Source organism: Acipenser ruthenus, chromosome 7 (genome assembly GCF_902713425.1).
Source record: "Acipenser ruthenus chromosome 7, fAciRut3.2 maternal haplotype, whole genome shotgun sequence".
Classification (NCBI taxonomy): Eukaryota; Metazoa; Chordata; class Actinopteri; order Acipenseriformes; family Acipenseridae; genus Acipenser; species Acipenser ruthenus.
Genome location: NC_081195.1, coordinates 45,629,433 through 45,648,898, shown reverse-complemented (window position 1 = coordinate 45,648,898; position 19,466 = coordinate 45,629,433). Strand labels below are relative to the sequence as shown.

The 19,466-nt window shown below is 35.8% G+C and overlaps 1 protein-coding gene across 7 annotated transcripts in view; it reads right to left on the bottom strand.

The window, feature by feature from the left end:
- Positions 1-19,466, bottom strand: part of LOC117415495 (transcription factor SOX-5-like) — a 253,595-nt gene that overhangs the window by 42,675 nt on the left and 191,454 nt on the right. For 6 of the 7 annotated variants that reach the window (XM_059027090.1, XM_034025955.3, XM_059027091.1 and 3 more), the window contains 3 exons: positions 6,874-6,960; positions 3,213-3,385; positions 1,313-1,381 (listed from right to left, as the gene is read on the bottom strand). In XM_059027090.1, coding sequence (XP_058883073.1) covers positions 1,313-1,381; positions 3,213-3,385; positions 6,874-6,960 — 329 coding nt within the window. The remainder of the gene's footprint in view (positions 1-1,312; positions 1,382-3,212; positions 3,386-6,873; positions 6,961-19,466) is intronic. The other variant, XM_034025954.3, reaches the window with a different exon arrangement.

Genomic DNA, 19,466 nt, shown 5'->3' with positions numbered 1-19,466 from the left:
TCATTTACTGTTTAATTATACTTTAAATGTACAACTGCATGAATCCTAAAATTGTTCAAACAATTAAAAAATAAAACAAAACAAAAACTCAAGCATACACTGACACAAATTACAAAACATGTTGCTTGCAAAGAGGATCAATGCAGCATAATACTCAGTGAGTAAAACATTTGCATTTTAGGCAAAAATTCTATCAGGTGGCTATGAGAATATCAATATCTTGGTGGTGGTGGGGTGGCAGTCTTGGTTGAGTATGTGAGAAGGAAAACCACAATTTAAACAATACCCACACCAGTTAAGCCAGTAGTAGATACTTAACCATAGAGATTGCAGCCATTAGGGTTAAGAGCTGCGAGGGAACTGCAGCAGCAAAAGGGGAAATTATTTTTGAAAGTATAGTACTGTATATAAGTATATGTTGCTTCTCTCTGTAAATTGTAAATTGATTTTTTTTTTTATCTGGATGGTTTCTGCTCTGCAAACTGATAGGACTTCAGCTGTGAAGCTACTGTGAGAAACAATTGTTCGGCCTTTTCAATGGCAACCTCAGTTGTTTGGGAAAAGGTTGCAAAGTCATGGGAAATGGGTGCTTTGTTACTGTGGGCTGTGCCAGAGTGAATCAAGAACGGCAGTATTTACAAGTTTACAAAAACAGCTGCTCTTGACACGTGATGGTTTTTGACAAAATGTTCCTTGGCCTACAGGGTATTGATCTGCAATTTCAATTTGGGGGATGATCTCCGTGGTATTTTCTTTCTCTCTCTCACACACACACACATAAACATAGAGTTCCTCTCTGTGAAACTCTGTTCTCAGCTTGATTTGAATATATTTAGAGCAGAAAGACTTCCATCAACCGAATGGGAAAAAAAAAAGATGGCAGCAGTCCAGTATTGTGAAGCTATCTAAGTGAAGTCAACTGAATAGCATTAGTGTAACTAGGGTTTCCTACAATATCTGGGGATTTGCCAAAGCCTGGTGCCTAATAATGGAAGTCATTTTCAAGGCAACCAAGTCTAACTGGCTTTATTTAGCCAAATAGGTTTCTTCCATTCCAAAGCTATTAGTTTAACACCTGGGTCCGTACAGCCTTGGAGGCTATACTAATTCCAATCCAATCAAAGGGTTATCAGCTATCACCAACCTGGAGATTTCTGAACAAAAGCTTCATTTGCATGTAAATGATTTACATTAACTTCAATGCCAATGGTATAATATCACTGTTGTTGTTATGATTACATTTGGGATTGAATCGCAAAACATGCAGGTTGTGCAAGATCGTATTTGTTTAACACACACAAACAATTCTGACCTGGATCTGTTGTTGAAGAAGGTTGATTTTGTGTTGTTGCTGCAGGAGCTGTTGCTGTTGTCTTGCAATCTGTGAGGAGCCACAAAAAAAAAAAAATTACAACTTTTCTCACTACTCCCTCCACCCCTCTGTTTTTTAAGTTTCTATATCCAAGCCAATGTTTTAAAACTGAAATTGGGGGAGTTTAGTTTAGAACTACACTTTATTCACAACCCTGTTTTGAAAGCATGTTTAGACACATGTAAGTGAGTATCAAAAGTTCAACCTTGTTTATTTTATAAATAATTAAATAAATAAAAACACATGTATTTGATTTGGCTGAGTTATCGTCATTTGAATATGTTCCTACAGTGTAGACCTTATGCCAGCTCGTGTCCAAGGAGGCTTATGGTCTAGGCTGGATGAGAAAGTGAAGTTACCTCAGGAATTTACACCCAGGGTAAGGACCTTTTTGTTTGTTTGTTTGTTTTTTGAAACGCCTTGGAGCACCTATAGCAGAACGACATCCAGATACACACGTATTGTACATCATGCTGGGGTTTCAGCAGATGGGATTATGCTCAAGTTTATACTCCATGCAGGATTGAGGCCTGTGACCTTCTGGACAGAGACAAATGTGTTACCTGCATATTTAGATGCCTAATCTCTTTTGACAGTTTAAAACAACATACCAATTAATAGAATTGTGCAGTAAATACACTAAGCTGGAAGCAAGTATAGGGTCCAGATGTCTCAAGCTATACCCTTTAAACTGGATGTTTGAGCTATTCCAGAATTAGGGATTTAGCAACATTTACTGGAAACATAAACTCCCTCAATCAGTGAAAACCCCAAAGACAAGACAGTCAAGTTTCAGATGGCTGTGCTACTGTCCATATACGGTAGTTGTACTGTATATCCATTGTATGTCAGTAATTCATGCTAATTCCTATATATTTTAAACAGATTTTATGCTAGCACAGTACTACCAAATTAAATCTGTCTAGCACCCTCTCATCAACTACTATAATTCCCAGCACCCAAATAAGTGACAAGTAAAATTAATATTCATAGATAAATACTACAGCACATACAGAAAGATGCGGAATAGAGACGTTTGCTGCTGCAGATACTAGAGGGGTCAACAAAACTGTATGTTGCCATGTCTTCAGATTTAACTATGAATCTGCAGCATATAAAAAACAAGTTTCAATATGTAAATATTTATCAATCTCTAGTTTTCTTCCCAGAAGCGACTTTATCTTGGTTAGCACCTCCATCTCTTTTGTGAGTTTGCTAAATGCACCCTAAAATGGTTCCTGTGCTATCTGTCTTTGTTCTACACATATTTATCCCCTTGGGGGGAAAAACATTGGCAAAGTACCACCATATGCATTCTGGGAATCTTGGCAACTGTGTGGTTTTATTTTGCAAGTGAAGTATTTTGTACATAGGAATGTCATTTTTGATTTGTTTTTATTTCTGGAGCTGGGTTTTTTTTTTTTTTTAAACATTTTTTTCTGCTTGTGTTAGAATGTGCAATGATGGACCATTGACATACTTACATTTAAGAAACAAACCAGCTTAGACATGTGCCTACCCTCCCTTACCAGGGATGATGCCCCCTTTTTTTAGGTGGGAATTGCGTTCCTCTAATCCCTTCCACTGTGTTCACTGCTTCAGCGAGCTGGTTAAACCTTGTCACCTTTATATTTGAGTGTGTGCATTTGGTTTCCAGATGTGGGCCAGACATGTCTTAAATACGTACTGCAAGAAATGCAGGCTGTCTGTCAAGATACAGTGGCAGATAAATAATACCCAGCTAATTGTTCATACATGGAAAAATGGGTGCAAGTAGCAGTACAAGCTCTTATAAACATGTATGCAGTGCTACTATAGCCCCTATTTTTTACCAACTCACTTGATCCTGTTGCTGTTTGGCCAGCTCCATTTGCTGCCTCTGTTTCTCGATCTGAGACGCTGCAAGTTTCTTCTGTTCATCATGGGCTGCCAGCAGCTGCTCCCTCAGGCTGGTCAGCTGGTTGATCATGCCCATGAGCTGCCTCTCCTTCTCAGCTAGGCTTTCTGGCGTCCCTGCAAGAAAGCGCAGGTTAGAGATGTGTGCCTGACCATCCTTTTTCATCATCATCTTAATTAAATACATCACAGGCATACATCAGTGTCTGAATCTGTAATTAATGCGACTGACCCCCCCCCATCACCATACATTTATTTTATAAAACTTTACTGAATATCCGTGTATATCGTATATGAGATGCGACTGCTTTTGTACCCACCATTTACCACCAACGGTGCCTCAATACTAAATAAATACATAGTCAATAAACAAAAGTCACAAAGTAATGTTCATATAGAAGGATTTTTAAATCTCTAGGCGGTTGAGTTCCCCTTTAAACACAGGAATCAAATCTCTCTTTGGGGAACAATGCTGTTCTGAAGTATTGTATTAACATACAAATATTTAACTGGAATTCAAAAAAATTTGCAGGCTGCTGGTTTGAAACGAGAACACTAAAGCAAACAGGTGAGCATGTAAAACTTACAAAAGAAAGAAAGATGTATTTAAATGTGCACCTTGCCTAATACGACTATAACATTAAAAAAATTGTGTTGCGATGTGTCTCAGAGACACTAGCCTCAGGAAAGCCAAATTCCTAAAGAAATACCCTGATTGGTCATCCCAAGTGACCCCACAGGAAGGTGTAAGAGAAATCCATTTGGCCCTAGAGGTCTCTCACTCCCCCCCCAACCCCTTCACCAACAATGGACAATAAATGCAACTGTCACGGCAGACTGCAGGAAAAATAAACTAACGGCTGTTTTAACAGCTTACTGATGAACCTTTCAGATGTGTGTGCATTTGATGATGACTGTGAAACAAGAAAGGGCCTTATGTTAAAAATGTCAGGCTCAGGGAAAAAAGGGGGGAAGGGGGGGGGGGGAGTGGGGGGAATAAAAGAAACCTTTCTTTCAGTGGCGGTCCCCTGGCCCGGCTGGATGGAATGTGGATTGTCTTTCGAGTTAACTCACAGGGAATCTGCTTTCATGCTTAAACCTGGAGAGAAAAGGAACACTCTCTATGGCAGAACAAGATCACAGGGACTTTGTGATTTATTGTCTGTTAAATACCGCCTGTGTCTTCGGTCTGTTTCCCAGTGCTTTCACTCACTATAAAGTGATTTTGGCCGCATACTGTGTCTCTTATCCTGAAGAACTGAAGCAGTTTACCTGATAAATGTATGTAGTATGTGCACCCATCATACGCTGCCATTCATCTGTGTTGTATAGATCAATATTTCCACTATGTTCATCCATATATTGTGTTTCGATTAGTCTAGTCACTTCATGTCCATATTCAGTAGTAATGGGATGGCAAAATGGGATGGAAAGTGTGCCTTAAATAAATGGCAAAAATATATGTTAATAGAAATTGCTCCTAATCTGCTTACATAATTAAAAAGTAATATTTCTAAAGACCTACTGTCTGGGAGGTTTTAAAAGGACTCTGGGTATAAGAAACAAGAATGCTAAAAACAGATTTCTGAAAGTAGAATGACCTACCTGCATATAGTATACTGTATGGGGTCAATACGTGTACTTCAATGCCTTTGCAGTATATATGTAGAATTTGTTTTTATTAGATAGCTAGATAACTAAGTACACATAAGGGGTTTAAACTGTGGTTTCAGTTTAAAGTCTTACATTTGCAGGTGGTATTCGTTTCAGTGCCAGTGTGTTTCCCATAAGAATCCAAAAGTATTTACATGGTAAATATAAGTGGAAAATGCACATCAGAATGAAGCTACTAAACCTGAAAAAAACAACATATATATATATATATATATATATACACTACATAATATATACACTCCTCCCCCTTTATAAAGGCGGCCCTTATAAAGGAACAGGTTATAAGGCGGTATGGTCTTGGCTCCCATTTGCCCCATAATGCCATTACACTAACACTGGCAATCTCGTTATAAGGCGGAACACAAATAGCACGGTCTCTTAGCTATGGCCTCCGACTACAGCGTTATAAAGGGGGGAACACTCTGTCTGTGTGTGTGTGTGTGTGTGTGTGTGTGTGTATATATATATATATACATACATACATACATACACACAATAAAATGCAAGCAATATGAGTTTGGGCAACATCTGTCCAAATTTATAATCCCATAATACATACAGTTCCTGGTCAAATAAGAATTCAATTTGGCAGTATTTGACAAGGGGATCATGCATACACACCCTGGAAAACATGTGCATTTTTCTAAGAAAATATGTGTAATACTGTACCACAACATCAACTGTTTAAAAACAAAAATGTAATCCACCTATCAGAAAGTAGAATTTTCAATACCAGATAAATATACTGCAAGGCAGAACATTCCACCCATTGTAATTAACCCATTTTTAACAATGTAATACTTGTCAAGTTCTTTAAGGACCAATTAATGTATGTGTTTAACGATAACTTATTAAAGTTGCAATGTACAAAATAAACACTGTCATTCTCCAATTCAATCTGTTACATACTGTTTTCAGCTAAGTACAGTAGAAGCAGGTTGAAAAAGAGCAAAGCTTTCCCAAATCAAAGGTCTTGACTCAAGCAGGTACATATATAATATAGAATGTACAGTTCTCTTTACAGGACAGGAAATCAATGTAAATGTGCATCCCGTATCATCCTTTAAAAAAAAATCACTGTGGCATGTGCAGTCAGTTGGCTTGGCTGTCAATTTGAAAAGGACTGTGCTCCAATTAAATGCTTATTTATGTCCATTTGGCAAAACTGAACCTTTCCTAAATAATAGGAACACATTTATCAAATCATACCAAATCTCCTGTTTGTACCTCAGATGAAGAACACATTACTGAGTAGGCTTTATGTCGATCTCATGCACTCAAAAACAGAGAGCTGCTGTCTACTTCTAAAGTAAAATGGTGTTTTAAATTGAATTAGATAATATTGTTTTATTGCATTCTTATTTTCCAGCTGGTATGACACATGTCATCTCAGTAGGTTTATATTGAGCGGTTGATAATCAATTCATACATTTAACACGTAAAGAAAACGATTAAATGTCATATTGATAAAAGCTTTTCCAATGTAAATGGATCAAATCCAATTCAGTAAGAGAAACAAAAATGTTATTAGACTAGAACCCCTACACAGCATGGCAAAATACTACTCAGTAACTGTATTATTATTATTATTATTATTATTATTATTATTATTATTATTATTAGTAGTAGTAGTAGTAGTAGTAGTAGTAGTAGTAGTAGTAGTAGTAGTCGTACTAGTATTATTATTATTATTATTATTATTATTATTATTATTATTATTATTATTATTATTATTATTATAGTATTAAAAAAACAAACATATGTAGAGCTTAAAATGCACTTAAATATTTGGCTTATACATTTGTTCATAATTCCACATCGGTAATCAAAAATATTATATACAATTCTGCACCTCTTGTAGCATCAAAAATATTGAATTGCTCAGCATTTAATTATTTAACTAGGGGATGTGGAAGAGTGAGATAAATTACCTTTAATTTCTCCAAAGTTCCCTGATCCCATGGCAAGAAGCTTGTCCTTCCAGTCTTTTGATAGAAGCTTCTCAATGCTGGGGGTTTCTAAGGAAGGAAAGAAATAAAGAAACATTTAAATAGGCTGCACCACAATAATACTCATTTAAAGTCCATTTGCTGTAATAAACACCATTCTTTTCCCTTGGTTCTTATCACTAATGGCTTCATCAACAACCGGATAAGAGAAAAAAAGCAGCGTGTTTTATCACCTGCTGTTAGAAAATCATTAGCCTTTTCTTCCACAAAACAAAGCTCTGTTAATGCAGGATGACAATGGATACATTGTAAAACCACATTTCGTTTTTCTGAGATGTAAGGTTGTGCTTTATTCTATAATTGCTAACCTGTCAAGGACACCTAATCAGCAGTGCGGGGGGCTGGGGGGTTGCAGTCGAAACCTACGAGAACTCAATACAGCATTCAGCATAGAGACAACTACATACACTTGTTTATTCACCTACAGTACAGCATGTATTTACATAAATAAAAACGCACGCACACAGCTTCTAACCAGTAGTTTCAAATGAATAAGAATCTGAAAAAAAAAAGTTTTGGGGTTAGTAGCTTTGGAATTACAATCAAATGCATGACAGTCTGTTGGAAACACTGAGGATTGGAAAAAGCGTAAAAGCTTTTTCCAATCCTCTTAAATCTTAAATCACTTAGTATTATTATTTTTAATACTGCATGTCATATACAACTTGAAATCCATACATCCATCTAACTATCCCAGCAAAACAGGAACTTGTGTTCTAATGTTATAGCCACAGACCTGACTCCCCACACTAAAGTACATTTAGCGTCAACTGAATTAATTTCCTGACATGTTCCGCTATTTGCAGGTCTCTTATTTTCCATCACTTTTATATTGCACTGTGCTGCACGTGTGAATGCAAATGTAAGCACCATAAAACATCTACAATTAAACATTTTGTAAATTAATTATTGATTAATTTGCTTTCAAATGAGTGTTGACACTCATTTCCTTACCTGTATACATGGAAGACAATTTGCAAAACCCATTCATATGGAAATACATTTTCAGTTGTTATATGCTGTACACTTTTCATTGATTTTTGTGAAGACATTTTTCTTTTTTTGTTTTGTTTTGTTTATTTATAGTTTGGCATTTAAATGCAGGTACATACAATCTGCTTTTCCATAAAATAAAAATACAAATCTGAAAATGAATGGCACCTTCTGGATAGTTTTACTGCTGAAACCAGCAACTGAGCTGCAATGAAACATCCTATATATTCAATTGTTTTTCAATCGAGAAACACATAGTCCAACAAAGGGAGAATTAATATTTTTCTTGGCACTTTTAGCACTTTTTATGAGTTGTACTCTTGGGATTTCCAAGTGAGAGGACTTTTTTATAGTCTAAAAATAGCAAGTTTATGCGTCAATGCTTTTGATAGGGGCTCTAGCAAATTCTACACAAGAGGAAGAAACCAAACAAAACAAATGTGTCACTGGACATGTCACTGGAGGACGAATTCCATCTGTAAAAGCTACCAAACAAACATTTGCAAAGCAGGAATGCAGCACCAGAAAATCTATAGTAAATTAACAATAGGCTGTCAAACCTTCAGGCAACAGAAGCAGGTCATTCTACTTTTAAGTCTTTTGTTTTCAAAGTCTTGTGACAAAGCGTTCCCCTACTACTAGACAACATTTTCTTTCATAGCACACAGTGAAAGACATTTTGAAATTCTAGTCCAGGGGTCAGAGTTATTCAAAGAAGAACACAATTAATGCCACATATACCACATTTGCCTGGCTTCAGTGCAATTTAAAGTTTTCATAGCTGTCATCGTGGACGCCTTTGAGAAATGTTCATTGTCATGTACAAAATACATATTTTTTATACATTAAAGCAACAATATAAATATTTGTACAGTGTATTGACAATGACATGCGTTAATGTCTAATGATTTACCTGTTTGAATTCCATTATTATATCCTACACATGAATTGACACCAACAAAAAAAAAAACATATTTCCACTTCAGAAAGTCTGAGAAAAATTAAATCTTAAAGAAAGTAACGTACATGAAATATAGAAATGTGCATTGAGACCTTTAGACCTTGAGTAAACTGTTTGCATGGATCCTGGTCTATGGCCTTTGTATACAGAGCACAAGTGGTTTTGTTTACTAAAAGTCAAATGCAGATGTTAAAGAAAATTAATTTATAAGAAAGCATTAACAGAAAAACACACACCCACAGCTGCAAATTACAAGAAAACTGTTTAACAGCAAGGCATGCCCTTGGCTTGCTGACAGTGGCTCCCCCAAAATGAGAGAAGGTATTACTACATCACTACAATCTTTCCCCTAACTTCTTGCTCACAGACAGATACTGTAAGGTAAATGGGTGCTGCTCCCGCTGCTGCTATTGTCAGTGAAATTGAATATAATAAAAAATAATAACAGAGAAAAAAAAAGTTCCCACTTGCCAGAAACCACAACTTCCGCCAGGCAGTCTAACAGCTCTATTCTCTATGCTGTCACTCCCCTCCAATCTTCTGTCTTAAAGGAATCCCTGCAAGTTTTGGCCTTGTACACAATCCACTCCTGTCAGCAATCGTACAGGGGGTGGGGTATATGAGGAGGGGGGGGGCAGAATATTCTATTACTGGGACAACGGATGGACTAACCCTTTCAAGCAAAAAAAGAAAAAACCTTGAATCTCTTGCAGCTGTATTAGAGTCGACATTATTTGACCAATAGTCAGTGGCTCTTCTGTTTTTTTTCTGACAGCTGTCGTTATCATCCCAACAGGTGCTATTAGGTCCCGTCCCCCCCCACCCCCCCGTCCCCCGTCCCCAATGTCGAACAATGGCAGAAGCTTTTAAGCCAAAGAGCTTTGACAAGTGAGAGAGAACAACAAATGGCTCTGCCGTGCTTTTCTCCTGGGGTCTCTCAGCAGCCCAGAGTAATATTTATTATTTTTATTTATTAACATTGCAGCCATTGTCCCCTGTGACAGCTGGGGCATTTTAACTATTAATAAAAACGGAAGGCACATTTTTTTTTCTGTACCCGCAAAGTGCAGCATTAATGAAAGCTGTCCATTTAGAACTGGATAATTTATATTGTGCGTAAAGGTTGTTGAACAAGTTGTAAGCAGACCAGACCAGACAGGGTCAATTAAAATGCAAGACCAACATTGTGCCTGGTAGGGAGGCTGTAAGTTGCAGGTTGGCACCTCCTATTCGACTAACAAAATAATAATAATAATAATAATAATAATAATAATAATAATACATAAAAAGAAAATGATCAGCATTTTCGTTAATGAAACCCAAGTCTTTCTATATTTTCTTGTCAGAATAATCTGATAAATGCAAGATTCCACAGAACATGATTTTCTTTCTTGACCAACTTTTTTTCTGATATCTGTTTGTAATTATTTCAATATAATTAAATGTTATATTCAAATTAGACGTAGAAAAAAAAAATCCTTGGCTCTACCAGACAGCACAGCTGCAGTATTTAAAGAAAGGTCTGTGATGCAAATGAAAAGATTGAACTACATTATATGGAAATGAATATTTAGCCTATGCATGAGTTTATGTTGCAATGTGTTTCCGGTAATTGTTAACATTTGTGAAGAGAAAAGAGTATTTTTTTTCATATTATATATATATAAAAATACCTATTAATTTACTGGTAAAATTAAAAGGATCAACCTTCAGTTAGGACTTACATTAGTGGAGGTAAGCTATAAACGGCTTAATACAGAATTAGCAACATTTACTCATTTAACTTTTCCCTGCAGCAATAAACTGGTTGAACAGTTTCTGAAGAATGAAAAAAAAATACACTTAGCCATTTAACCTATATCAAGTTTACCTAACAGAATTAAGCATTAACCAAATTGCACACATCTGTGTAAACATTAGTATTGTTTAAAAAAAACTAAACTAAACAAGCAAGTGTACTTTGTGGAACAGAAATAAATGGTTCCTGGCCCAAGTTTGACAAGAACGTGAATAAAAAGCTTTTGTGGTGACACAGACCCTTTTTTTCTTTTCTTTTTTTTCCGTACACAGGCTAGACGCCTGATGAATGACAAGGGCAAATTCTGGGATCACCTAAGAATTGGGAATTGTGGACTAGTGTTACGAGGAATTTACGAGATCAGAAAAGCACTGATTGGGGAAACAAGGCTTTTATTTAGAAATCTCTTTTGTGAATAGGCTTATGACATGCCAGCACAACAAATGGCCTAATCCATAGAAAATGTAAGACTACCTTGTGAACCAAATTCTCTGTGGCGCAAAATCAATATTGCCCATGGAGAAAAAACGTAATAAACAATCTGCCCACTTTGACATTAGACTGGAATTGCTGTGGCGGGGCTCTATGTCAGGTTGTCCAAGGGTTAGGGTTAGGGTTAGCCTGATCAGACACATGCAAAACAGCTTGGTAATTTAATTAACAACAACTGATTATTAACACTTCAAAAAGTATGGACATCAGGGTAGGATTAGAATTCACGTGGCTAGAGATTGAAACGCTTACAATGCATGGAAGGAGCTGCCAATAATTGTGAGTGGAAGGGAAAAAACCCTCAAAATAAACACAGATCATTCAGTCAAGAACTGTGAGGAAATCAGCATGCAGCAGACAGGTGACTCCAAGGTAAAATGATATAAAGTACTATGAAAAAAAGTACGACTCACCATTGGCTGATAGTTTGGGGTTGGGCACTGCCATTACAAACACTTAAGTTAACAAGTAGAGAAAGGGATGCAACAATTCTCAAATCAAACCTATGACTGTTAAAATGTAAAATCCAACTGAGATTGAAGTCTATTGAGAAGTAGTTTATTTAATACAGGGCAGTGTAGTAATTTAATACAGATGCTCTCTTGTCTGTTCTCCCACTGCTCATTTAATGAATTACAATACATTCACATATGTATTAATTGCTTGCTTGCTTAGACACCTAAGTTTAATATATATATATATATATATATATATATATATATATATATATATATATATATATATATATCAACACTGTCTAAAGCATGTAAAATATTTGATTAATTTATATTATGATATAAATAGAAAATACTGCGTGAAGCATAAAATATACTTCTGGAGTAAGTTCAAAATGTGTTTGCTTTACAATTTCATTTGACATCAGAACATTCACGTACAGTAGGTGGGAAAATCTAACACTGGTTTTAAAATGACCACTACTGCATGTGTGGGCTGCCCTGGTGAAATTTTGTATCTGTTATTTTAAAAATCAGGCTGTGTGTTTCTGCTTTCCACAGTTGGGTTTTATAGACACAACTGATGTTTAGGCAAGGAAATGACAACAAGCAGAAAAAGAACGCTTGTTCAGTATCCTGACATATCATATGCTAATGTGCTGGGGAGCCCAACCATTTTATATAACTGAAGCCTGTTTGAAGTCATTTTTACACCACCATCCATTCAAAGCGCTATATGGCGTGAGGGAAGTGCTCAAACAACCCATTTATTGTCTGCCAGCAGCTACTTTTCCCTCCTCAAACAAAATTGTTAAAAGGAAACAAATAAGCCCAATGGACAAACTAAAGGTTAACATGAGCCAACTTGCTGCTTGGTTTAATACTTTTTTAGGTAAACAAAAAAAAAAGTTAAGGCGACAAACCTTTCAGGTAATGCCTGTTTTTTTTTAAGCCAACTGAAATTCTAGCACGTACAGCAATTGCAGACATTAGGGGTGGTATTCACTCTACCCTCATTCCATCACTGTCCCTCAGACTTGCTTTTTGCATGTTAAAAAAAGATGCATTTCTAATAGGATTAGATGTAGCTGTAACATGGTTAGTAGTTTCATATCAGACACAGCGTTATATTACAGCAACTAATAGATATGTTTGCTGGACAATGTTGCAGTCAATGTGCAATCTGTTTTGATTCATGCACTAAAATGATTCTCTTTGCTGTTTACATTAAAATGTATCACTGGCCACATTGACAGATTTGACAGTAAACTGTTCACACAAGTATTTATATATTTCCTCAGTTCAACTAGTAATGTGACTATAAATGCGCTGATTTGTGGACTCATTTGTAATAAGATGATGAACATCCACATTGATCATCCTGTATTGTTACTATTACCAATGGGGAGTCTTATTAAATTAATCCTGCTTTGTGTTGCCCATACAAACAAGCAGTGATAGATGAGTCACTTCGTAAACCTCTGAAGTGTGGTGTATAGAAAGTACACCACAGTTCAGGCAAATCAAGATAACCCATACAAAGTCAGTATGTCAGAAATATATGGCACAGGGGAAAAGACGCAGTAAATATCTTTATAGTTGCAGACAAAGTTTAGTTTGGAAACATGTGCAATGAAAAGTTCTGAATCACATTTAGTGTCCAAAAACATACAAAGTTTACAACTGCACTTTTATTTAAAAAAACAACAATAGCAACAACTTGTTTTTCGATTCCAACTTGTAAGAACTCAAACAGTCCAGTGGACACTAGCTACTACTGTAGGGGCTCCATTACTAATGCCATGCCTGCTTCATTAACAATGCAATCTCCTTCACTATTATATCTTTGCACAGACATTCACTCTGACTCATTCAAAACAGCTAAGTCAATTTTTTCCAATTATCTCATATTTGTGAAGCCGGTAGACATTTCGTAAAAGAAAAAAAAGAGAGGGAATCAGCCAGCCCTTTATGTACAACAAAAGGGCCTCTGTCACTGCGCCAGTCCCAGACATAGTGGAAACCAGCCCACAGGAAAAGGCCTGGCTCCAGTATTAGGCCCAGGCCGAGCACAGTTACTACATTGACTTGTCTTGGCAACAGGGCCCAGTGTTCCTGGCTTTGAGCTGTGAACAGGGGTCGGGATTGAATAACCAATTATACAAGCACCGACTGAGTTTATCTAAGGTTTGCAAACTGCTATAATAGTACAGTATTCGAAGAGACTTTTATCCCATTCCAGATATGGTGTCATATCCCCCCTCATGCTCCATTTACATGTCACAACATTATGAAGGAGAATTATATGGCAGTAACACTGTCACATTTAATACTTCAGCTCTGCCATTAGGTATTCTTGGAACTAAAGACAAATTAACATACTTTTTCCTTTTCATACAAGTTAAATGGGTAAATGGTGATTTTTTTAACAATAGCGAGAGGGGTGAATAGAAGAGCAGTAGCCAAGGGATCTTTGGCAAGACTTCACTGTTAGTTAGTTTCTTTCCATTCTCCACATCATCCGTTATTCCATGTCAGTACGGCATATATTAGAAGAAGTACATAACATTGCCCAGTAACTTTAGATTAAAGTTTTAGATTAAAAAGGAGCACAATTTAAAATTATATACTGCCAATAAAAATGCATTGTGACTAAACAAATGAATATTGCATAGATGTATTAGTTCATGTAAAAAAAAAGTTAGTTGGCTTTTTAATTAACATTAAAAAAAAACATAAATACTTAAAAATCCCTATTCGCCCAATTGTCTGTATTTGAGCTTAGTCCCACAAGGTAAAAGACAAGAAAAAATCAAACCCCCTTCCCAACAGGAAGCTCCAGACTGTACTGTATCGTCTGAGATATTTGTTCAGATGATGATCCAAATTTAATTATTAACCACCTTAGGAAGTGGAGACCAGCAGATGCTATGCATTCCAACTCTCTCTCTAAATTGTCCTTATATAGACAAAGGATTTAGATACCACTGACAACAAAATAAAGAAAATAATGAAAGCGGTACATAGGTTTTTACCACGACTGGTACAGTTATCCTATAGAAGTATGTGCATATAAATACCCAATATCAGTATTTGTGACACTGGGTCAAAGCATTGAAGTGTCAGCTTTCAATACATCAATGTATTTTTTACTCTAAGTACATTCACTAAGGTTTTCTGTTTTCTTAGTGACACTTTGCCATTTACTGTATTTTTTGTCCAAATTATGATTCCAGCAGTGGTAGCAGATGAAGGAAACATTCAGCATTACCTATCCAGACTCCAAATTTATTTAAGACCTCTATTATTTGATGCAGTTTAAGTAATAACAATATTTTTCAATGAACGAGAAGTGAAGCAGATCACTAAACTAAAACTGTAATTAAAGTAAAACTGGAATTCAACCTGAACACCAGTGCATCCCTGATTAAATCTCCATCTACCTGCTTTTTCCTATATTGCTGACAGTCGCTGTGAGCTATACAGCATCAAAACAACTGCATGGATATAGTCAATGTCTGATACAGACCATTGTCAAAGAGCATAGGGATGCCTCCTTACCTAACCAAACCATTAGGGTCTCATCTCCTGGACTTTGTAGTCTATTGCCTTGCAGGATTAACTTTTATCTCTAATTTCAACTCCAGCCAACTGTCAAGAAACCTACAAGCTGCATGTTCTTCTACTCTGGGTGTGATAATACTGCTGTTCCCAGCAGATAAACATAAAACAAGATGGCGGGATAAACATATTAAGCCTGATTCTCCGGAGCTGGGTCAGGTAAAAGACTACATAAGTGTAATAATATTCACATTGAGCATTATGTCTAGTTTGGATTTATAATTATCCAATAGACAGACAAATAACAGTGTATGTTGCATGGAGGTACTAAATAGCTTGGATTTCATGGATGCTACAATACAGTAAATTCCATTAACCCTTAATTTCGTCACTCATTGCTTTCTGATGGTATTCTATTTTTGTAAGACAAACAGTTGAGATTATGATTAGGGCTTCTAGTTTTCAGGTTTTATTTTTGATTACATGATGTCCCTTTAAACATATTTTGAGCCGATTCGCTTTCTTAATCAAACACTAATTACCAAAGGAAGTTGTTTCTTTTACCCTCACATCTTGATTGAGTTAACAATCGACGTCCATTGATCTCACCTGATTCTATCTGAACCTGCATTTCATTCTGGCTCTAATCGCCGAATTCATCTTATTAATTTCCCTTGCGTTAGTTTCTAGTAGTGTGTCGCTAATTTAAACAATCTGGTATTCAGTTATGGTTTAACAACTATTAATTAAGGTTGAAAGGGAGGGAGAGAGATGGAAAATAAAACCCAAAAACTAGAAGCCCTATTATGATCGATAGACAAAGTATGGGGTTGTTTTAACAGTTCTTGACAAATAAAGCCAAATACACATTTTAAGCTTTTCTGAATCTTGAAAAATACTACACTGGAATATACAAATTATCTGCTATAAGAAACTCAACAATGGTTTGGTTTATTTTTTACCAGCAGCTGGGTGTGTATATAGACCAGGGACCACCTATCTTTGTATTAACATCGTGTTCAGCTGAGTATGGGCTCAGAACCACAGCTCTGGTGGTAGACACTATTAAAAACCCTCTGAATGGTGTCTACACAAGCACTGTAAGGTTTACCTACATTTTGCACTTTCATCAGCCTGCTTCACATACTTTACTGAAGGAAGGGGCACTGGAATATACGTGATTAAATCAGGTTGGTATAAGAAAGTGACGATCTTAGGGTTAGATAATGAATATATGTAACATAAATACTCAAGCAATGTGCCTGATTGGTTTTAATTAGTCACAGCACCTATGCAGCATCTGTTGTTATTAGTCTAACAAGAAGATCATGTTTGTTTCTACAGTTTCTGCTGCAAGTCCTTAAAACCTTAAAACCTTAAAACTTAAATTTTAAACCAATGTCCATTGGATTGAACAAAACTACTTATATTTTTTTCTATGTATATCACCACTTACAGACAGACACCATTAGGACCTCCAGCGTACACAACAGGCTGCAGCAGAATAACTTATAAATCACAAGAGACAGTATTGCTGATCACTTAGGTGCAGTGCAGTGGACTTCAATAAGGTTTGTTATTTTTAGAAACCAAGGTTTAGCAGCATGACCACAGAGACTCAGAATGTAAAAAGAAACTCATGATGGAGTGGACATATTGATTAAACCGCAAAAATACAAAACTGAAAACACTAGTAGTAAGTAGAGATGTATTATTATTTGTGTCTCGTTATTATATATATATATATATATATATATATATATATATATATATATATATATATATATATATATATATATATATATACTGAGCATCAAAAGAAACTTACCATGTATATTTGAGCATCAAAAGAAACTTATCACTTATTTGAAAAATGACAAACTGTTTTAGAGCAGGTGCAGTGACTTTTTATTGTGCTGATTAACAACTGACATCACGAAGATGCTGCAAAATGATCTGTCGATCTTGAGCAGACCTGACTCTTGGTCTCCCAGTTTGTGGTCTGTCATTGACAGAGTGTGTCTGGTTATACCGTCTTGCCAGGTTTTAAATTGCTGGCTATGAGCACCCAAGACGGCGAGCCACAGTACGCTGCCCTAGTCCAGCCTCCAACATGCTGATTGCACGAAGGCGCTGCTCTCTTGATAGACGTGGCATATTGTTTTTTTTTCTGATTTTCTTTACTGCTTTTATTCAAGCTTGCAATTCAACAGCTGAAATCACTCCATATCCAGTGTCAATCAACTGTCTCACTAATTAGGTGATTGAGTGCATATGCTTCAGTCATAGTCACTCAAGCGTGTCATGGTCAAGGATGAATGATTGAGTGATTAATGTCCATCATTTATATACCTTTTTTTCGAAAATAAATGTGTTATAATAGTAATACATTTCTTTTGATGCGCTGTATATACAGTATATATATATATATATATATATATATATATATATATATATATATATATATATATATATATATATATATATATATCGTAAATCTCCAATACTCGCCGGGTCGCTAATAAGCGCCGGGGCTGCTTGGAAATATGGTAAATAGACGCCGGGTCTCTAATAAACGCCGAGTTATGAATATTAATATGAGGTGCGTCATACTGAATGTTCCAGCCAATACACACACACAGAGCTGTACAGCGAGCTTACCAATTTGTTTTTCAACAGCGATATAGAGACCCTGAGGCTCAGGATAAATGATAAGAAAACAGAATTTAATTTATTTTAAAAAGGTACACATAATGCATACAGTTTATTTTATGACGTTATTCATTTTCAAATCAGTTGTGAAGCTTTTTTGAGCGTTCTGAAAGTAAGTAAAATACAAACTTGTTTTCTGATATTAACAGGGTTGCCTTTCAGTGTATTTGTAGGTGTTTTTTTTTAGTATTTTTGTTTTAACAGTATTTCGGACATTTGAGTCTTGCAATGAATATTCGTATTTTGCTCCTTTTCCATCATTCTTATTTATCAATGTACAAGTTTTAAAAACAAATTAGTCACTTTTGCTTTGATTTTGTGATAAAAACTGGTACTTGCATTGATTTTATTGTTAATCTTTAAACAGTTTGAAGCATTTTTGAGTGTGTTGTGGGACAACAGTATGAACTTATTTTTCGTATTAACACAGTATTTCAGTGGTTGTTTTGCAATGAAGATTCGTTGTTGGTTAATTTTTCATCGATTGTCCATGCTTACCAATGTAACGTTTTGAGGGTGAACAATACATATAATATGTTTTAATAAAGATGATACTTATTTTATCAAGTGTAAAACCATGTTTTTTTTTATTTTTTTTTATTGTGCTGCAAGCCTACCTTAATACACGTTTGTGTTCTGATATTTACAGGGCTGGCTTTAGTGGATTTTACTGTTTTTATTATTATTACAATACAAACTATTATTACCCACTGACACAACCATTAATGACATAGCTGGAATGTTGTAATTTACTTATGTTGTTTCTATAAAGTTGTGTGCAGGCAGATTTTTCATGATTGCATCTTAAGTATTTGCAGATGTTGGTGATGTTACATAATAAATGCCGAGTTTCAAATAGTAGCCGGTCTCCAATAGGTGCCGGGGCTACTGGCAAATATTGTAAATAAATGCTGGGGTGTTTATTTAAAGTTTTACGTGTGTATATATATATATATATATATATATATATATATATATATATATATATATATATATATAGTTATTATAAGAGCGAAAAAACGTAAATGGCAGTGGGCCGGACATGTAGCAAGAAAAACAGACCGTCGCTTGACCAAGGAGATACTAGACTGGATCCCTCCAGGAAGATGGTAAGATAAAATTAGGAAACACGCTGGAGCAGGTTAGGGGTTAGAGTTAGGGTTAGGGTGGATAAGGGAACACAGCAGACAGGCTTTTTTTAATGTAATAATAGTCAGGAACCAGAAAGTTATTAAAAATGTATTCATTTTTATGTGCAAATTCCTGAACTCAAAAGCATCCAATAAAGTAGCAAAGTCATATTTGTGGCTCCTAACTGTGCAACCTTGTCTCCTCTATAATGGAAAATTATACTTTCAATCTGTCTAGTAGGCAATAACCGCACTCTTTACTCTGCCCTTCACATCGTGCAGATCTATCCAGCAGTTGTCATAGCCCAGGGCCCACAGTCAAAGGCCCACATTCACAATGTTTTATTGCATCACTTAAAGGTGACAACAAATGAATAGAATCTGATTGTCTTGATTTCTGATGTGTTTTCACA